The following is a 16,293-nucleotide window of genomic DNA, read 5'->3' as shown; positions in this document are numbered from 1 at the left end:
CAAACCACCGTTTAGTTTTTACGTTTACCCCATGTTCTTTGACACTTTCCACTCAGTTTGACCCAAAGAACACGCCCCTTGGTTAATGGCAGACTTATCAGAAACACCCTGTATAGTTGTCGTTGAAACCATGTCCTGATCCTTCAATAGTTGTTACAGAAAGACATTCTGGCTTTACGATTATGATCTGTGAATGTGTATGTTAGTGGTTTGTCTGTGAAAGCTGGATAGACGAAAAGACGATTTTAGCTAGGTGTAATAAGACCTTAATGTACTCCAACAGTTTGGCCATCTCGAATTTTACCTTGGCGATCTACTGTACTACATAAGCACGCAAGAAAAAGCCACACGCCCTCCCCACCCTCAAGTACACCTAGTTAGCACGGAAATTGTTTTATGTGACTTGTATTAATCTATTTTTAGGGAAAGAAATTATCGAAAACAGCCATCATGTAGTAATGTATTTCCTCTTGGCATTGAGCGGTGTCGCTGATATACTCTCGAAACGTTGTTATCGCCTTCCTCGCTACACGAATTACGCCATATTATTAATATGGGTCTGCGTTACAACATTACTGTTTGCCAACCATAAACACGCCCACACTCGAATGCTGGAATCGCAATTGCACAGTCTAGTAGTATATAGTCTGATAACAATTGCTATCGCCCTGCTACTTGAAATGAAATACAAGCAAACTCCGATGTTGACTTGGTTGCGATGCCTGGCTTTGTTGGTAACTGGCACTTGGCTTTGTCAGATTGGTTTTATCATGTACCCGCCTTTTCCTGCCACCCCAATTTGGGATTTCAAGGGTCACGAGGTTATGGCGACAACTGTCATTTTTACTCTACACATTGCTGGAAACACAACTCTCGTCGCTTTCATTGGCTTTGTTGTTTTATAAAATACCGGAAGCGTTTGGAAATAGTTAGCTGTACACGAGGAAATAAAAGTTGGCAGTAATGAGGTAATTTGTGAAAAGTGTGGCGTACGTCGTTAAAATTACTGAGCGTCGAATATAGTAAATTGAAAAATAAGAATTAAACTTATGTTTTTAGACTTTTTGGACTATGTAAATGCACTCACGACAATCAAGCTCCAGATGTAAAACATTTATTTATAATAAACGCGTATTTACTTTAATATTGTTCGAATTAATGAACATAGGCTTTGTTTATCCATAAATTTCTAACATTTTTAGGTATGAGAGTTTATCCAGCGCATGGAATTTATACAACATTAAGAAAGAGATTTTTGTTTTTACAAAACGAAAACATTTTCTCAATACACAAAGATAATTAATTAAGATAGAAAAGCAAAATATTTTTAAGATGTCATATAGAAACATATTCTTACGTTCTCAGGTCATATGGGTTTTAATTGACGAAGTGACTCTAATTTTCCATGTAGATAACGCAAGAACTTTATAACTTAAACACGAGACAGAACAACTTGTTTATTTCTCGATATTAATATATGAAACAAGTTAGAAGGTAATAATACAATATATGAAACAAGTTAGAAGGTAATAATACAATATATGAAACAAGTTAGAAGGTAATAATACAATATATGAAACAAGTTAGAAGGTAATAATACAATATATGAAACAAGTTAGAAGGTAATAATACAATATATGAAACAAGTTAGAAGGTAATAATACAATATATGAAACAAGTTAGAAGGTAATAATACAATATATGAAACAAGTTAGAAGGTAATAATACAATATATGAAACAAGTTAGAAGGTAATAATACAATATATGAAACAAGTTAGAAGGTAATAATACAATATATGAAACAAGTTAGAAGGTAATAATACAATATATGAAACAAGTTAGAAGGTAATAATACAAATAAGGGACCAGTTTCTGTTCGTAGTAAACTCTAGCTCTGAAAGTTGTGACCTAGAGCTTACTTAAATTTGTAAAAAATCAGCCATGACTTCGCATCTAATATTCTAGGCGATCTAAATTGCATAAGAGATTCATAGTTCGAAACGACGAGCATGGCTTACGGTTTTCTGTCGGCTTTCTATAGAGAGAAAAAATTTGGACTCGTTGTGCGATGTACAATTTCAATAAACACCCAATACCTTCTGGCCTACCATTGCTAATTAGTACCCTTTAGTTGTATTATTACCTTGTGATAATGTATGTATTTTTTAAACTTTTCGGAAAAAAATCTCTTCGATAACGAAATAAAACCTTACATTGCTTCGTAAAATTGGTAAATTTGATAATAACACGTGTGAGAGACTGAAACAGAAAAATAAACACTATCCATTTCTGCTCCTAAGGATCTTTATAAAAAAAATGACAGAAGCCAGATCTTTTTCGAAAAGAAATAGGAAGAAGAGCGAAGGATGCTTCCACTTTAAACTTTATCTAGGTTTATGGAGCGATAACTGAACTGCCTGGAAAGTTGCAAAACTTACACCAGCGTTTAATCTTTTAAGGAACATAAATCTCTCGTTTTGAATTCTGGAAGGAAAAGAACAACGTGGATTAAATTATTAATTTCATGAATTACTTCTTTATTCTAAAGTTTGTTTTCGTATTAAATTAAAAACAAAATAAAAATTCATAGATTTTTTAAGTATTTAAATGCTAGTATATTTATTATATATGTTCCATTTAAAAATATTTTCGTGCAAGTTCAAAATATATATAATAATTTTAGATGCGTCATTTTCAATTTCTGAAAATGTAGGTGCTAGTTTCCATGGCTTCCGTTGGGCATACCCTAAGATCCACCTACTTTTGCCGAGACTATTGCTTGCACAAATTGTATTTACTTAAGCCAACAAACTCCTCTGAGCTAGTTAGACTTTTGCCTTACCATTGTGTTACGGCTTTAGTTAAGTCCTATTTATGGAGGAAGCGGGGTTTTCCCAATTGAATTTTTGGAGGCCTATAGGGGTTCGGTACGAGTTAAATGTAAGAGATCTGAGCCTCTTACACTATGCTTCCTTATCCTCGATGCGCTATTCTCGGCCCTTAAAATACGGATGTTGGGCAGAGAAGAAGTTCTAGCAAAGCGGCAATGGTCAAAAGTTTTCTCCTAATCCGGTACTAACGTGCCTGTAACGACAGCCATTCCACACCTGTAATATCATTAGCCTTACTCAATTGATTTCTTATATAATCAATGCGTATGTGCCTAGAATTATCTCCGAACAAAGGGGAAGTGGATCCATTTACGACTGTGTTTAGAACACAATTTAGGTGTGTTCATTATATACTGTCACACTAGAATTTGATTAGGAATTCAAAATAAATTTACAGGTTTTTGGAGTAAAGAAAGGTCTAACTTAATCTTAAACTTACTAGTACAGTCATTTTAGCCCAAAAAAAGAGGGAACCCGCAACAAATTGAAACAAAGCTGAAAATTTCATATCTTATAGATTTTTGGGCGCTCTTTAACGTGGTGTGGTCTCCCACACTCTCCCATTGGAGGAATTTCCGCCATATTGGAAAATGGCGGACAAAATCGAGAAAACGTTTAATAACTCCGGTTCTACTTAACCGATTAACACGAAACTAGGCTTCAATTGTAGATCACCTTCAAACACATAATTCACCTCTTAAAATATTTTGTCCTACAACTAACCGGAAGTTCACAATCTGACTCTCAAGATTAGCCTCATATAAAAATGGGAATTTAAAGCATTTTATGGTTTCTATATTCAGAATACATTCCCAAAATCGAGAAAAAGTTTAATAACTCTGGTTCTACTAACCCGATTAACAAGTTATTAGGCTTCAATTGTAGATGGCTTTCATACACATAATTCATCCAAAAGATATGTTGTCCTACAACTAACCGGAAGTTCACAATCCAGCCCGGAAGGTAAGGCAAATCTAATTTTTGAGCATTTCGAAACGGTTTCAAGCGAAATAAATGCAAAGAGGGTTTTAAACCTAAAATATATTATTCCCACTATATTTTTACCTCTTTAAGTGACGATGACGTCACGGAGAGGTATTATACTGGACATGTGGGGGGGGGTGTCCGTCTGTCTGTGTGTCGGTCACCGCGTCCGCAGTTGGCAAATCGGAGCAAACGTTTTGCTTCTACTCCCAACGTTAGGATCAAGAAGTGCGTGGCGATCAGGGCTTCATGCAATTGCGGATTTCTTATCATTTATTGTGAATCAATCGCCTTATATACCCTAAATTTCCAAAAATTGTTAAAGAAGCATACGCTACAATTCAAACGTCAACAATAGCTATGTTTACAATTATTTTAGGAATAAAGTTTCTTAAAACGACTTCATTAGAATTACGTTAAACTACTGAAGACTAAAGTAATTAATATCAATTATATTTTCTTAATTTTATTAATTGCGTCTCGTATCGGAGAGGTTTATTTTGGTTTACCAACTTGTATATTAGTATATTTATCAATATTGGTTAAGCTTAAGTTTAATCATAGTCCTCTACTTGAGGTTGAGCCTCAAAATCTCAATGTTCATTTGAACAAGATACTCCCTTGCATTGTCTACAAATTAAAGAACAGACTGGACCAGTTTTACCGCATTCACATTTCAAATCACAGACTTCCTTGCATTTACGAGGGATCATATGCAGAAGCTCAGCTGGAGCAGGTTGTAGAGTGGTAACAATTGGTTTGAGTTCAGATCCTACCTGTCTCCAACCCCATTCTCTAGCATTTAGGCTGCTTCCAAGCCACGTTTGAACTTGGTGATAAACTCTATTTGAATGTTCCTTTGCTGCCGCACTTGTTGGTGGAAGAGAGAAGCTAATTCAAAAGCTCAATTCCATAATCTTCATTTAAAGTACACACTTGGTTATGTCAACTTTGTTTCAAACGCTTTAACTCAACTTTAGCCGTATTGACAAGTGTCGGCGAACAATGGTATATATTAAAATATTAAGTTTTATGATGGTAAAAAGGCTGTTTTACCCTCTCCCGTACTATACATTATAGCTCTTGCCAGAAAAGAAACAAAATTTGTCAGTAATAGGAACTATATGTTTAATTTTGGAAACGTATTCTGAAAATAGAAACCATAAATGCTTAAAATCCCCATTTTTTCTACGAGGCTAATCTTCAGGGTCAGATTGTAAACTTCCGGTTAGTTGTAGGACAAAATATCGTAAGAGGTGAATTATGTGTTTGAAAGTGATCTACAATTGAAGCCTAATTACGTGTTATTCGGTTAAGTAGAACCGGAGTTATTAAACGTTTTCTCGATTTTGTCCGCCATTTTCCAATATGGCGGAAATTCCTCCAATGGGAGAGTGTGGGAGACCACACCACGTTAAAGAGCGCCCAAAAATCTATAAGATATGAAATTTTCAGCTTTGTTTCAATTTGTTGTGGGTTAAACCCTATTTTTCCTGTACTATAATTTAAACAATAGGGGCTAAAAAAGCGAGCATTAGATAAAAAATTCTTTGCTAGACGCCATACCTCCAGTTGTGAGAGTCTATAGAGCTATCTCAGAAACGCCATATTTAAATTTGTGACACGTCACGAAACAAAAACAGGGTTAAAGCGCCATCTGGCATTTTATTAATTTTGAAATTCTGCGCCATGTTTGGTACCGTCTTCACGTGGCTATGCTGTCTGCTTTAGTTTCAACTTTCAAGTTTGAGTTCAGTACCACGAAACCTATCCGATGGATGTTTCGAAAAGTAATGAAAAAGTAAAAACCACTAGAAAGGTTTTTTCGGGAAAAGACTATATTGAAACTTTAAAACCTCACGTTAAAAAACGCTATATTCAGAAGATAGAAAGCTTCTGCGATGGGAAAGACCCTTATGATTTAATCGATAAAGAATTGAAATTAGTTCATGACAACCAAGGCTTAGGTGAAGGATCGGAAATCATACCTCCCATTCTTTTTCCGGATTTGTACATGTATTTAGTTAAGAGTAAATCCGCGTATACCAACGATGAACTCAAAAATTATAAGAGCTTAGAAGCTTATAATCAATTCATCTCAGGATTTGTTAGAGAAGTGAGAGCGATGACATTTGAGAAGTCTGGTAACGTCGTCATCAAAAGCCTTGTAAGTTAAACACCTCTTTATTTTTATGAGGTTAAATTTAGTTAAATAAAACGTAGATTTTTAACATTTTTCTTTATTTGCAAAAAAGGTAATGCACTCACAGCGTTTGAACGAAAAGGCACTTCACGTTTGGATTGTAGCCTCACCATCTGGCACAATATTGGCTTGCCATTGTGATTGCATGGCTGGGCTCAACGAGTGTTGCACTCATATTGGAGCGTTGCTTTTTTATGTTGAATGTGGTGTGCGGTATCGTGAAAGCGTTACTGTTACGGGCGTAAAAGCATACTGGGCTGTACCCGTAATAAAAAAAGTTAGTTATGCGCCAGTGCATAAATTAAAATTAAAATCAGCAAAAGTAAGGAAAGATCAATTTGACGCACTTATTGAAGATGGAAATCCACCACCACTACCCAAAACTGATATTAACAAACAAAAAGATGTGCCAGACGCGTCCAAGGATGATTTTAATAAGTTGACCCAGACTCTTTTCAACTTGAATCCTAACGCTGGGCTTTTCCGTGTTCTTCCACTTTTTCAAAACCAGTTTATACCAAAGAAAATTAATTACCCTCCCATGTTAACGGACTTGTATAATAACCAAAATCTAGCTTTCAATGAACTCTTGGACTATTGTGACAAAGAAGTAGACATTTCATTTACTGAGAAAGAGGCAAAAAAACTTGAAGCTGATACGAAAACCCAAGCAAAAAATGAAGTTTGGCAGAAATATCGTGCTGGAAGAATAACCGCTTCCAACTTCAGAAAGGCGTGCCATTCAAACCCAACACAACCATCACCGTCATTGATATCCCAAATATGTTACCCTGCTAGTCATAAGTTCGAGACGTTAGCTACAAAATGGGGAATCAAGTACGAATCGACAATGATTAAAATTTACTGCAACCTTTCTTCAAAAAAGCACAAAAAGTTCACATTTGAGAAGGCTGGCCTTTTTTTACATGTTTCATATCCCCATCTTGGTGCGTCGCCTGATGGGTTAGTTGATTGCGAATGCTGCGGGAAAGGGCTTATCGAAGTTAAATGCCCCTACAACCTAAGGGAAATGACTTCACACACAGTGAATGGAGGAACATGTTTGGAAAGAACAGAAACGGGGGTCCAATTGAAAAGGCAACATTCCTACTATTACCAGGTGCAGGCGCAGATTTTTTGACTGACCGAAAGTACTGTGATTTTTGCATTTGGACACCGGTCGATTTTTATATCGAAAGAATTCTGCCTGATGAAAGCTTTTGGAAAGAAAAATCGATCCAAGCACTCAAGTTTTTCAAATTGGCCATTCTTCCTGAGCTATGTGGGAAATACTACTCATCGTCTAACAACTCGAATGTAGTTAATGTCAACAGTATTTCCAGTCAAGCTGAAACTTCTGGTCATGCCGTTACTATGACTGGCCATAAAATTACTATCAGTCAGGCCGTTACGACTGCCAATACAATTACTTTAAGTCATGCTGTTCCTATGAAAACCCATCCTACTAGTCATGCTGTTACGACGACTGGCCATCCAATTACTTCCAGTCCCACCGTAGATACAACTAGTCATCCTCAAACTACCACAAGCAATACTCAAAGTTCTACAAGCAATACTCAAAGTTGTACAAGCCGTCCCCAAAGTTGTACAAGCAATACTCAAAGTTGTACAAGCAATACTCAAAGTTGTACAAGCCGTCCTCAAAGTTGTACAAGCCGTCCTCAAAGTTGTACAAGCCGTCCTCAAAGTTGTACAAGCCGTCCTCAAAGTTGTACAAGCCGTCCTCAAAGTTGTACAAGCCGTCCTCAAAGTTCTACAAGCCGTCCTCAAAGTTCTACAAGCCGTCGACAAAGTACTACAAGCCCTGCCATTACTACAACTAGTCCTTATTTTACTACATCTAGTCTTGCTGGTACCACAACTAGTAATGCTGGTACTACAAATAATCATGGTCGTACTTCTAGCTGTAAATTAGGCCACAGTAAAAAAACCCCAAGTAGAACTCCTATGGCTGTGTTGTCACCAAACAAAAAAAAATCAAGACTTCACCAAAATGTTGGTGTTATTGTAGAGAACCGGAAAGTGGTTTAATGATTGGTTGCGACAGGGATGATTGTTCAATCCAGTGGTTTCATGCAGAGTGTTTAAAAATAGACTTTATAAAATCTGGAAAATGGTTTTGCCCTGACTGTGCAAAAATTAACAAGCAAGAAAGATCTAAGAAAAGGGCGGCAAGAAAATGTTTTTAAAATTTTTACTATTTAAATCAACTTGTTAATAAATACAAAAATATTTCCGTTTCATTCTGATTCTAGTAATTTATAACTTTAACTTGAAGTAAAAAGAATATTATTATTTAAAATCCTAATCCATTGGAACTACAGATGGGCAAAGATTTATTAAAGCGCTTGCCACTATAGTTTTTTTATCTATTGTAGAAACCTCTTCATCTGCTACACAATCTAATAACTCTATTGGTATTTTGGTGTGCAATATTTCATACTTTTGACGAAGACAGCCAATTACTCTTTCTACATGAATCCTCATATTCGCTAGTTTCCTCGTTTTTTCAACATCAAATGGGTCTAACTGAGGTACTTTCTTAGTGAAGGCGGGAATTTTAATTGTAGCGCAATAGAAACTAACCTCTTCGGAAATATCAAAGCCCCTGTCAGCGAGGACAACATCCCCAGGCACAAGCTTTTTGAGAATCCCAGACTCTATCGTTAGCATTTGGTCACTTACGCGTCCTCCCCATCCTTTCTATATAAAACTAATAGTACCCTGAGGAGTAATTCCAATTAATTACTTGACTGTATTATTATGTTTATAGTTGAACCATGTTTCTGCCTGACTAATAACACTAGATGGTTTCTCTGTGAAAACCTAAAAACAGTCAATTATAACGGCTACCTTATTACCAAACTTCTCCCGAAAGCACCGAGGCATTGTAGCATGCAAATTTTCTCTCTCGGGCCAATATATGCATCTTGATAGACGTTTATAAAGAGCATTTAAACAATTGTAAAAAATTCTACCAATAGTTGTTTCAGAGACGTTGAAAATGTAAGCCAGATGCTTACTTTTCATCAATGTTAAAATATACTGTTGAAATTGGGTCAATTTTGACCGTTTAAACAAATAAGCTTCCACTTCCTGAAATATTGCCTTTAGGTAATCAAAATTTTCTAACCCAGTAAAAAATTTAACTTTTTCATTGTCTCCTAGGTATGACTCTTCATCATGATATAACTTTTTAAAATTTGTTTCAAAATTAGCTACTTTAATCTTCTCAGTTTTCAATTCCTCTTTAATTGTCTCTGCTTGATTTTCTGCGTCTTGAAGGTTTATCCTTAGTTTTTCTAACTTAGAAGTAAGTTGTTGAATCTTCAGTTCCATAGATTCTAGCTCAAATGTATAGGAGGTACGGAACAACGTTTGAGTTTCAACAGAAGAAAATTCCACTCTGTCAGTTTGAATTTCTTTGGTAGAGGTCAATTCAGTTGTAGTTTGAGTTTCCACGGAAGTGGCAAATTCATTTGTAGTTTGAGTTTCCACGGAAGTGGCAAATTCATTTGAAGTTTGAGTTTCTTCATTAATTTTAAAATCTTCAGTTTGAGTATCTTGGTTGTGGTTAAAAAATTCCCTTTGTGTTTCTCGGTTGTGGGTCATATCTTCAATTACAATTTTGTGAAGAGATTGAACAGATTTATCAGCTTCTTGGTTAGTTTTGAGGATTAAATTAGTTTCATCATCACTTAAAACTCCACTGTCATCGGTATTCAAAAGTGGTGGTAAACTTTTATCAACACTCTCATTGAAGCTTGAGTGAACTTGAGTGTTTTCAATAGAAAGTTCACTTTCCTCTGCTGTACAAAAGAGTCGCTTTTGTAGCCCTGTAGCACCATATTTAATTGCGTGAGTAAGAGGTGTAGATGTTACAATATTTTGAGGCATTTCTAAGGCTTGACTCGGTAACCTGTCAGGATGCGTATTATCAAATAATTTAGATGGTGAATCTTTAAAAACAAACATGATAAACAGAAGTCAAATTTTACAAGCTAATAACAAGATTGTTTTCAATTAAATCCTTTTACCTGTATTAAAATGGCTAGTGAGTTCTTCTGGAGTTTGAGAGCCAAGGCTTAGTGCTTTTATCCATCCTTTCCGCCTTTCTTCGGACAAATACTTTGTTTTTTCGCATTGATTATTAATTATTACCGGTATACAGAAGAATCTAAGCTCAGGATTTTTCTTATTGCTTCTTCGACAAGATTTTACACAACATACTCGCCCCATTTTAAGATGGAAATCGTTCGTAACACGTAACTCGGTAGGAATCGAGCGGTACCAAATATGGCGGAAAAATAATTCCTTATTTCTTTTTTATTTGCGTTTTTCAGCGTGAGATGGCGGTAAAAATTGTTAAAAAAACAAGATTTCTAGACCAGAATAACAAGTGACGTCTCATGCAGCTATTTGAGATGGCTCTATTGCTATTGCCAACTACATGTTCCGAATTATTCCTTGATTCCCCTCTTCATTCCCCCAATTTATTGGACCAAAACGGATGTAGATATAGCGCCATCTCCAGGCAAAATAAATCGTTTTTGCGGATTTTAAAGATGGCGGCGCCGAATTTTAGGCGGGATTTTAATTTTGACGTCATAGGACACGTGATATTAGGTCCAAATTTCCTATAACTTCCGGTTAGGGATAGTAGCAGCTGCTAGGAGGTGTCTGGAACATGCATACTTAATCTTTTAGGGGGAACGAACAATCCCTAGCGTTAGTTAATCCGTTCTGTACAATTACTGTACACGTTGCTTGAATATTGAATTACGTTACGGTAACCTCACCCTATTCTCGGCGTAATCTAGAAATAATCGCGCCACAATCTTGGCGTAATCTCGAAATAATCGCGCCACAATCTCGCCTTATTCCCAACGTAATCTCGAAATATTTTCGGCGTAATCTCGCCAATGAGATAGAATATATGTTTTAAACCTAGAGTCACAACGTGGGATCTCGAGATCGACGTTTCGCGATACACTTTTTGTCGAGCATAAATCTTTATCAAATACCTATTAATTTCTCGATGAACCTTTTTATTACCGTCTGCTGCTATAATCTGCGTAACAAGCTGTCTAGATAGTTTTTCAAATGTGTTAAATAAAATACGCGAGTTAAACAATAAAAACTCTAGTCCTTTTTAATCTAATAAATAGATGAAACAAAAATCATAACGATGTTTCTGATTGCAAATAAGCAAGTAAAAGTTGTAATTAGTTCCGCTAGAGGCTCACAGATGGCGCTGTCATATTTTGATAAACATGCTTGATAAAAAAAAACGATGTGTTTCTCGGCGTAATCTGGACATAATCACGCCTTAATCTTGGCGTTAAATCGCTTTTATTCTGGGAGTAACCCGTGTAATCCCACTTTAAGTAGTCGGTGTACAGCGGCCACCATTTCAAGTCTGGAAACTCATAGAGACCGACCTCATAAAGGTTCACATACCTATGTCACCTTTCATTAAGAGTGCAAACCCACGTCGTTTAAACGAAGCGTATGTATGAGTACTGTACATTATAAAATCAAATATTCAAAGCACTAGCTTACATTCAATTGTTTTTCCTTGCCATAAATTTGATTTTTAAGGTCTTTCAGTATGAGTTTCAGTTGAATAACTTGAGTAGGCTGATTGCCAATTTGTTCCTCGAAATTTCGATTCAGAACTTGTATCATCTGTTGGTGCCTCTTTATTTCTTCCACACCTTGCAGCCTTAAATACAGCTCTTGCTTAGTTCTAAACAAAAAACGCATAAAGAGAACATTTAGAGTTCTGAAAGAATATTAAAATCAAGACATGTATACCTCTCCTGTTCTTCTTCAAGTTTTTCCGTCAAATTGTTAGCTTTGATTTTCCACTCAACTGTTTCTTGTTGAGCTACGTTTAATTGTTTCATGAGACCCGATAGTTTTGTCTGACTGATATCCATTGATTCTTCAAGCTCTGTTACTTTCGAAAGCTAAGGAAGGAAGAACATGGAACACATCTTGTAAATTTATGCTATTGTCAAATAGTGTAAAAAACCGGAGCCTCCGAGATGATCTAGGCCCGTGCGTGTCAATTTTTATGTGGGAAAATATCCAGTTTCTAGAGGAAATATTTTCACCCAATATGTGTACTAGATGGCGCTTTTATTACAGTTGCGAAAGGGGTCTTCCATAAATTATCTTTGATATTTTAGGGGCCAATTATAAACATTTTATGAAAGAGAAAGGTTTCACCCTTAAACTAACGTAATGGTTTTAGGGGCTATTTACTTTCTATTGAATCCTTTGGTTAGATTGTGTGGACAACAAAATTAATTATGAGATTTTAACATTGTTGTTTTTTAGTAAAACAAAACTTCTTGAAGTTGCTAATTCAGAGTTTTATTATACCATAAGAGGATTTTTTTACTCCTTCGTAACCTTTCATTATTTTAACCTTAGCTTTTTTATCCTTTACTTCTTTGGCATGATTGTTTAATAAAGGTCTTTGGAAATTTTCTAAAACGTTTTCTTATTATCCGCGACCTCAGCTTCACCGCTCTACGTCTATGCCTTGCCCTAATATTGTAGCAGTCGACGGGGTCACGAGGTTGAACTTAATTTTATTTTACGATACTAAAAGCGCCCCCAAGTGAGAAAACACGGCGAACTAAATTAGTCAAAAAAATATTCTCGCTTCGCGATCATCTCGGAGGGTCCGAAAAAAAAAAACCCATGAAAATTCCTCACTAGACTCGAGTTCAGTTCCTGCATCAGCAACTTTTTATCATCAGCATCCGAGGCACTTTTGGTTTTGGAAAGAACGTAATCTCTCTGCGCACTTTGAAGTTTACTGTGCAGTTCCAAGAATTCTCGTTCATAATGCAGCTTTTGCGATACCGTATCATCTTTCAGTTTATTGAGAAGTTCTTGATAACGCGTAATACTTTCCTCTTTTTGGTTCAAGCGAGCCTGCAAACAATCTATGGTAGTTTGGGCGACACTCAGATTCTGTTTCGCTTCGAAATAGTCCACCAGTTGAACTTCGGGGCTCTGGGATGTTTGCAACGAAGGCGCTGTGTTCAGACTAGTTGGCATTCGGGCTATTAAGTCATTTAAGGCTTCTTCTCTGGATTTCAATGCATCTTCAGCTTCTTTAAGACGTCTTTCTAGATTAGCTACAGTCTGCGCAAACAAACAGACAAACTATTAGAAATAATAGTATATCAAAAAGAGAAATAAGCTTAAAAATGTCCGTTAACGTGGTACCCCTAACATACTGACTAATATCTTCTACATAGCGATTTTATCTTGCCAAAGGCAGGAACCAATCATAAGCTTAACGAGACAGTCAATTCCATTCCTCGACAATGGGGACATCTAGTGGCATTTGTATGAACTAAACCATAGCCAAGGCTTAGTTGCTTTAATAAGCATACCTCTCTAAGTGCTCGAACTTCACTCGCAGAGACTGATGATTCTAACGCTTCACTTAAAACGGAGTCTTCTTCTAATGGCAGATCATTCAAAGCTTCTTGCTCGTGAATTGAATCTCCATTGAGGCTTTCTTCAATTTGAACTAATTCTTCTTGAGGTTCTCTAGCTTCACTTCGAGTAGAAACACTTTGAAGCCTATTTGAAGAGAGCCCTCCTAAAAAGTCTAAATTCCGAGCATCAATTTCCAATTCTTGCTCTCTAAGTTGAGACTCTAGTCTCAGGTTTCGTTCTTCCAATCGAAGGATTTTTGCTTCCGATCGATTTACAAGCTCTTTCAAAGTATCGCTTTGACTGGAATATCTTTCAGCGAGTCGTTTCGAGTGAATTTCTCTCATCTGAACCACTTCAATCCTGAAAATTAATCGTATTAATTTGCAGGGTTCGTACGGAGCCTGGATTTATAATTGAAAAAAAAAGGAGAAGAAAACCCGAGGGGTCCGACATTTACACGAAATCCAGTACGCTTCTCGCAAAATCTTTCAGACAAAATCACGAAATCAAAGATGAAATTTCGAAATCATTGGCGAAAGCACGAAATCGACGAAGAAATCACGAAATCATTGGCGAAATCACGAAATCATTGGCGAAATCACGAAATCAACGAAGTAAATTTTTGGCAAAATCCCGAAATCAAAGAAAAAATCTTTGGCTAAATAAAAAAGGAAATCACGAAATCTTTCTCGAAATCACGAAATCATTGGCAAAATTGCGAAATCCCGTGCGCTTTTTTGGGAATGTCGGACCCCTCGATAAAACCATACCTTTTATGCCAATCCATAATCTTCTCAACTGAAGAGCCGGATTTCAGTGTCTGTATCAACTCCTTAGCAGATTGAAGTTTAACGCTTAGCTTCATTTTATCCTCGTCAATCTTGGAATTTTCCTCTTTAACTTTTTCCAAATCTTTTCGCAAATTATTCCTCTCATTATTGAGATTTTTAACTTCCTTCATCAACTCCTCTTGTTTAACAATAGGAATTGACGATGAAAATTGCCGTCGCAGTTCGTAAAGTATTCTAGTCAGGAGCTGTATTTTGCTTCTAGCTTGGCTATGAATATTGTACACTTCGTCTTCTTTGTCTACACACCTAATTTTTAATAATGTTGCATTAATTAATACAATTAAGCTATTGGGGAATTAAATTTTGTAGTGGGCTTATACTTTTTCTGGAGGTTTTGGTTCCGTTTTTCACTTTGATCCAATTTTTGTTTGACAGCGTTTAGTTCTTGTTGCAGCTTGGTTTCACTGAGTTGAAAACCTATGATTTGTCTGTGCAAATTACCTGTAGACAATATTAATAAAATTTGTGTGTGCACTTTTGGCCATATTTAGACCTAGGGGGTGATAACTTTGAATTTGAATGCACGTCCGAATATGTAATCTACGATTACGCGAAGATTATTCTGCTTACACAATGAATGCGCCAATTACACTAAGCGGAACGCACAGATTACGCGGTTTGGATCAAGACTACACACAAGGTTCGTTTAGAATACCTAATTCTGTTTAAAACGCGCAGAGTCCGTTTTGAATACGAAGTGTATGTTCAGATTGCACCGATTATGTCGAGCAGCTTTTGGAACGCGTCGAGAACTTTAAGATAGCGTCGAGTGCTTTTAGATTTATAATGCCTAGCACGTTTACACTATGCCGAGTACGTCGAGACTATAGCAGTATTATGCGGGTTTTAAAGACTATGCGCCATTTCGCGTATAGAGCCGACAAATAAAGATTGAAACACCCCTTACTGAAGACTTACCAGATGATAGCTTCTCGTCACTAGAAGCTTGCATATCCAGGAGTAAATTCCTTGTCATTTCCAGTTCTTTTTCGGTGACTTCCCTGAATCTTTCAACTGTTTGTATTTGATACTTGGCAGATTCCAAAGCCGCCTTATAGCGATCAGCATCTTCTCTTAACCTCAATGCTTTGCATTCTAACTCGCTCACTTTTGCGTTCAAGGCGTTGTACACTTCATGTCGGGTGGCTTTTGGGTCAGTAAGGGGTGATTATTTGTCATCTCGAGTAAATAACGGGTGATAATATGTCACTCATGTCGGGTGTCTTTTGGGTCAATAGCGGGTGATTATTTGTCACCTCGAGTCGGGTGGCTTTTGGGTCAATAACGGGTGATAATATGTCACTCATGTCGAGTGGCTTTTGGGTCAATAACGGGTGATAATATGTCACTCATGTCGAGTGGCTTTTGGGTCGATAACGGGTGATTATTTGTCACCTCGAGTCGGGTGGCTTTTGGGTCAATAACGGGTGATTAATTATCTGTCATCTAGGGTCAATAACGCGTCATTAATTATCTGTCATCTCGGGTCAATAACGGGTGATAATGTGTCACGTATGTCGGGTGTTTTGGGTCAACAATGGGTGATTATTTTTCACTCATGTTGGCTGTCTCTTGGGTCAATAACGGGTGATTATGTGTCACGTATGTCTAGTGAAAAATGAGTGATCAGGTGTCACACAGGTTTATAACGAGTGATAATATGACTCTTATCACAAATGACAATCAAGTGTAAGTCACGTAATTTTTACGTAAACGGTCAACGTGAAATATAAATAAATAGCAGGTCTATATTGGACTAATTTTAGGCAATACTTGGAGGCCTATTTTTGGGTAAGGGTTGTACGGTTGTACCGGCAAGTTCTGGTAAACGTAAACGGTTTTTTTGTGTCTTCGATATTAAGTTAAAGCAGAAGG

At 36.7% G+C, this 16,293-nt stretch overlaps 1 protein-coding gene and 1 pseudogene across 1 annotated transcript in view; one reads left to right on the top strand and one right to left on the bottom strand.

Moving 5' to 3' along the window:
- The window catches only part of LOC149682772 (centrosomal protein of 290 kDa-like), a 147,058-nt gene extending 131,080 nt beyond the window's left edge, over nucleotides 1-15,978 (bottom strand). The window contains exons 1-8 of the mRNA XM_089834387.1: nucleotides 15,975-15,978; nucleotides 15,337-15,564; nucleotides 14,739-14,859; nucleotides 14,338-14,664; nucleotides 13,519-13,927; nucleotides 12,830-13,264; nucleotides 11,918-12,072; nucleotides 11,663-11,849 (exon numbers count right to left, since the gene is read on the bottom strand). Of these exons, the coding sequence (XP_089690513.1) occupies nucleotides 11,663-11,849; nucleotides 11,918-12,072; nucleotides 12,830-13,264; nucleotides 13,519-13,927; nucleotides 14,338-14,664; nucleotides 14,739-14,859; nucleotides 15,337-15,564; nucleotides 15,975-15,978 (1,866 nt within the window). The remainder of the gene's footprint in view (nucleotides 1-11,662; nucleotides 11,850-11,917; nucleotides 12,073-12,829; nucleotides 13,265-13,518; nucleotides 13,928-14,337; nucleotides 14,665-14,738; nucleotides 14,860-15,336; nucleotides 15,565-15,974) is intronic.
- Nucleotides 5,467-8,153, top strand: LOC149682773 (uncharacterized; annotated as a pseudogene).
- Nucleotides 15,979-16,293: the final 315 nt, after the last annotated feature.

Source organism: Phalangium opilio, unplaced genomic scaffold (genome assembly GCF_054372755.1).
Source record: "Phalangium opilio isolate 3A_F unplaced genomic scaffold, DU_Popi_V2 ptg000038l_1, whole genome shotgun sequence".
Taxonomy (NCBI): Eukaryota; Metazoa; Arthropoda; class Arachnida; order Opiliones; family Phalangiidae; genus Phalangium; species Phalangium opilio.
Note: the sequence above shows the minus strand (reverse complement) of the source record. Positions and strands in the feature narration are given on the sequence as shown.